This window comes from Euphorbia lathyris, chromosome 2, assembly GCF_963576675.1.
Source record: "Euphorbia lathyris chromosome 2, ddEupLath1.1, whole genome shotgun sequence".
NCBI lineage: Eukaryota > Viridiplantae > Streptophyta > Magnoliopsida > Malpighiales > Euphorbiaceae > Euphorbia > Euphorbia lathyris.
The window spans coordinates 95,716,747-95,722,355 of record NC_088911.1 but is presented as its reverse complement, the minus strand read 5'-3'; the positions used below and the strand labels follow the sequence as shown (position 1 = coordinate 95,722,355).

The 5,609-nt window shown below is 36.1% G+C and overlaps 1 protein-coding gene across 1 annotated transcript; it reads right to left on the bottom strand.

Moving 5' to 3' along the window:
• Positions 1 to 527: 527 nt before the first annotated feature.
• Positions 528 to 3,209, bottom strand: LOC136217268 (FBD-associated F-box protein At4g10400-like). Its single transcript, XM_066003864.1, has 4 exons — positions 3,174 to 3,209; positions 1,390 to 2,355; positions 1,154 to 1,288; positions 528 to 1,065 (listed from the first exon to the last, which is right to left on the bottom strand). Exons 1-4 carry the CDS (start codon positions 3,207 to 3,209, stop codon positions 739 to 741), a joined length of 1,464 nt encoding a protein of 487 aa, XP_065859936.1. The 3' UTR covers positions 528 to 738.
• Between the last annotated feature and the right edge of the window lie 2,400 nt (positions 3,210 to 5,609).

Genomic DNA, 5,609 nt, shown 5'->3' with positions numbered 1-5,609 from the left:
TATCCTGGTTCGGCCTCCTGCCTATGTCCAGTCCCCATAATTCTTCTTCCGAGCTTTAATCCACTACTAACTTCTTTCTGGTAGAGCACAAACCCTTTACAATAGTCAATGAGCAGTTACAGAATACCGTTCTCTATATACCTATATTCAAAACTATCCAACTCTGATTGCTGAATACGAGCAACTCAGAGCCTCCTAACTAGCAATAGTAATTGATAGTGTTTTGTTCTAAATTAAGAACACTTTGATTAAACTATTCTATTGTTTACACAGAAGATAAGAGTTGGTGTAATATTGCTTTTCTTTGCTTATGGTTAAACTATTCTATTGTTTAAACATCAAATATATTTGCAATAGCAACACAATAGGCAATCGATATTTGCAAAGATTTACAAACTTGATTTATAAATCATGTAATAATAACTTAATTGTTTTGATATTCCGTACACGGGACATGGTTTTTGCAAACAGACAATTCCACTCGAATGAAGGGAAGATGTAGCTACCTAATTCCACATATGGACTGGTCAATTGATGATATCAACATTTGAAATGCAGTTACCCTCTAAATATACCTACAATAATTAATTGGAACAATGTTATAAAAATTACAATACCTGCAGTTCCACAAAACTATATCCAGATCATAGAATAGCAGCAGCATTATCAAACTGCAACTTAACTGGAAATTACTCAAAATAAAAACACAAAAAAAGAAGGTGATTCCAAGTTCAAACTTTATGCAGTGAAAACAACTTCACAGGTGGTAGAACCTCTTTCATAATTCAACATCTCTAACATAATCTTGTCGTCTTCCACCGTCTTCTTTATACTTGGTGTTGTACTAAAATCAAATCTCCTGATTATCAATTTGTCCATCACTTTCCCACACTCCAACAGATACTTCATAAAATATAACTCCTCTTCAAATCCAACAAAATTGCGAACTTCAACTGTCTTAACATTCATACTCAAACATTCAGGAACGAACTCCGGCCAATGCCAATGCCAATGCCAGTTGAAGCGATCGAAATCTAGTCCATCTGTTCTAAGCTCCACAAGTCCCTAACAAGATATACATCTAAAACCTTATTAAGCATTCATAACAGCTAATAAGATTTAGATATAAAATAAACCATATATTGTAACTTACACTAGGAAAGACAAGAACTTGCAGATTTGGAGTAAGCTTCAGGATCTTCAATAACAATTTCCAATCAAAGTTCCCATGAAGCTTCATTTTTTTAAGATTATTGAATGTAGGTAGGGTATCATTGATGCTCAGTTGCTATAAATTGATAAAACAAAATTCCAGGATTATACATAAAATCAGATCAGAGAATGTAATTAATTAGACTTATCAATATGTGTAATATCAACCATAAATACCTGCATAAAACATTTCTCCAATACTAAACTCCGAACTTGGGAGATGGCATTTAGAAGGTTAATATTGACATTACCAAATAATTCTGCCCTGATTAAAGAGGATAACAAGTTCACGGAGGAAGAATTACCGAACACAACTCTATGTCGGAGGTACTCAAGGCATGGAGTATTAATCTCAATCCTAGAATCCTGAACTTCAGAATGAATAATCAGTTTTCTTAATGAAGGAATAGAAATATTCAAAACTCGAACAAAATCATTTTTTCCTATAACAATAAGTAATTTTTCCAGGACTGGACAGCTAGACAAGAGCTTGTGCATTGAGGCATCATCCACAAGCATAACATAAACAAGATTGAGGACCCTAAGGGATGGAAAACAAACATAAGTGGGCAAGTCAAGGACAAAAGATCCATAAATTTTCAAGACCACTAAGGATTTGCAAGTAAAAAGTCTCCATGGCAGTTGTTGAGCTGTTAAGGAATAATCAAATAGTCGCAGTTCTTTGATATTGCAAGTTATCAGAGCACAAATCCATGTATAGATGTTATCAGAAAAATATTTAGTGTGGAAAGTCATTTGGCATCTCTGTAATATTGAAGTGCCATGATAAAAGATGGCTGTATCCACATAACGCTTGAAAATCAATGACTTTTGCTTGAGATCTATTTCATTTTGATAAGAAGTTAGAAAGTGGTCAGAAAAGTCAAGGTTTGAGGTTGATGTCCAAAGATATTCCCATCTTTTTGAGAGAATGCTGGTTGCAACAGCTTCCTTTGTACGCAGATGTGAAAGAATTTGAACTAGAATTTCATCAGGCAACTTGCTTATCCCATCTACACAGATATGGTCACAATGCCGTTCATTTCTGATCACTGGAATGGCAAAATTACATCCATTTAACCTGCGAACACAGACATTTGCAAACCAATTGAACTTTTTTAAGATAATAAAAAAATAAATGAACTTTTTTTATTGGTCTTGCCCCATTAACAAATTGAAAAATAATTTTTTAATCTTCCAGCATAAAGAGCGAATAAAGGGGAAAAAACAGCATAAAAAGCTTTGAAATTTAATAAAGAAAAAAATGCGAAGATGATGAACCTGGTAAAATGCATATCTTTAAGCAGAGCACAATTAGGGTTTAGGGTTTGCTAAAGAATTGAAGTGGATTTATAACCATTCACATGGAATTCAGGACCTTCGCGAAGATGATGAGTAAAATGCATATCCAATGATTCATGCTGTAATCGTTGGATAAATATATACTGCTTCATTTACATGTCCGAAGCTAAAAAAAAAAATCTAACCGAACTCTCCTCTTTCTTCAAAGACTATGTACGTTAAAAAAATAAAATAAAAACCCTTAATACATTAGCTTAAAACATTGACTTACTTTCAAATCACACTTTATTCTATTAAAATAAGGTATTGAATACAATTAAAAAAAAATACATAGTAATTTGAAACTTATAATTTGAAGTTTTGAGTCAATTAAAAAGATCAATAGATGTATTAAGTAAAAAAATATGGATTTTCTCAAAATAATTTAACCGTTTGTTGTTTATGGTAAGCAAATTGTGTTATTTTTCTTTCAAAAAGTTATTGTAAACTTACATGCCAAATGCAATGTCTCTATTTCCATATTGGAATGCAACTTTTTGGTAACCACTCAATAAAATGTACCATAAAAAAAAAAAACTGATTACACCGGTTGAACTTGCACGTCACCGCTTTTCAACTGCTGTGTTGAAAGTCCATATAATATTTAATTACTTGTATACCTTTTTACGATTTCCCTCCAAATTGCAAGTCCTCATATAGGGTCACTTTCTCTCTCCTCTGTTATTGTGAATGTTATCTCGCTTGTTTAGTGAAAGAGTAATCTGTTTATTTTTTAGGATGAAACCCTAAACATCCATTATGATCTTCGCCTTTTGTGTGTCTCTATTCCTTCCTGCCCCCTAGAGCCCCGGTTATTATTAGTGTCACTAGATATCACAAATTTAACACAAATGGTTGTCGTTTGGTTCCCTACGAGGTGGAGGAGCATGTGGTATCTTTCGTATCCTTTGCTTTCCATTTGTCGTCCTCCCATGCCAAAATTGATGAACTTAAAGATGTGATTTTTTCTATTCAACTGGCGTGTGAGAAAGGGTGGGTAAAGCTCTAGATCAAATGTGATTAAATTTATGTGCTTAATTTGTTAAAAATCAATCCTCAAAGGTTTTATGGTTTATAAGGTTTGATTGGTTAGCCTATCTCGATCATTGTTCTAATATGGATATTGCATTTTCACATATCTACCGTGAAGAAAACATAGTGTATGGCACGTTGACTCGACATGGTGTTTCATCTAATCAAATTGTTTGGTGGAGCTCAACTCATTCTTTTTGCAACTCTTTCAATTTTTTATGATTTCTGTCATCTAGAACAATTTTATTTTCTTTATCTCATTTTCTTTGTATTCTTTCTTATGTCCCTTATATTCTTTCTATAACTCTTTCAATTTTTTTATGGTTTAGAGTTGGATCCTCAACATGCCGACTTAGTCAGTAGATTATTACAGTGTTTGGGAAATTTGGATTGAGATGATATGCTATGGAAAACTAGGACATATGAATACAACTTGGTAGAAATAAACGAATTCATTAAGGGTGTTACCGTACACCGTCCCCTTTTTACAGCCCCCGTCCCCCTACATACCCATTATGCCCTTTTCATTATTTTTCAAAAAAATTTGAAATCACCCTCCTCTCTCTCTCTCTCTCTCCCGAACAAAGCACATAACCAAAAATTATGGATCCGAGAACGTCGGAACATGAAAACTCCGAAGACGAGGTAATAATCTAATGTATTTTTAAATTTTTTAAATTTAATGTACTTTAATTTCTGTTTTTTTTTAAATTTTATCAGGGGCGGGTCACGGACCCGCCCCGCTTCAAACGAGGGCGGGTCCAGGACCCGCCCTCTTACATATGAAGACGGGTCCAGTGACCCGTCTATACTACAACTAGGGCGGGTCCTGGACCCACCCTAGTCTTAAGCGGGGCAGGTCCGTGACCTGCCCCTGTCTAAAGGGAGGCGGGTTCTGGACCCGCCTCATGTTGGCGGGTCCTGGACCCGCCTGCCTATGTGCAGGAGGTCCGAGGACCCGTTTTGTGACTAATCTAAATGTAGTCCTTTTTTGCATGTATTTTCAAGAGGCAGCTCGAGTTTGGGTTGGAGACGGAATCGATTATAGTCCTTATTTCATAACGAGCACGGTATTTCAAACAAGTATGGAAGCAATGCAATGGGCGAAAAACGTTGCAATCAAAAATGGTTTCGAGCTCGTTATTTCTTCGCATAAACACGGAGGTAAACAAACTCTTATGAGATGTTCACGTGGCGAACGGTATAGAGGATTGCCTATTCCTTTAGAATATGGTTTAAGTAGGAAAACAAAAACTAAAGCGTGCGGCTGTCCATTTCGGCTAAAAGTCAGGCAGTTGCAAGATTATTCGGGTTGGCAGATCGTTGCTAATACTGGGGAGCAGAGTACGCATAATCATGAAATACTGGTTTATGCGGAGGGACACCGACAGATAAGCGGGCTTAGTCCCGCAGCGAAGCTAATTGTGCGTGATATGAGTTCGTATCAAGCAAAGCCGTGTGCTATTATGGCGGCACTTCGTAAGAAACATCCAGAAGATAACCCAACAGTTAAGCATGTATACAATTATAGAGACCGGTTGAGGAAGGATGGGTTTGAGGGTAGAGATATGGTTAGTCAGTTTTTCCATCTTGCCGTCACGAACAAGTATTATCATGCCTCGCTTGCTGATTCAGAAACTAATGTATTAACACATGTATTTATGGCACATCCAGCTTCTGTTGAATTACTACGGACGTACCACTGGTATATTGGCATGGATTCAACCTACAAGACCAACAAGTATAGAATGTCATTCTTTGAAATTGTTGGGATGACTCCATGCAACAATAATTTCAAGATCGCTTATGCGATTATGCAGGATGAGACCGAAGCAAGCTATCGTTGGGTTATGGAGTGTTTGAGGAATTTGATTGGGTTTGACATAAACCCGACAGTTATTTTGACTGATAAAGAGTTGGGATTGATGAGGCCTGTTCGAGAGGTTTTTCCAGATTCTGCACACATGTTATGTACTTGGCATATTAACAAGGATGTAGAAAACAGAGTCTACAAACTCATGGGT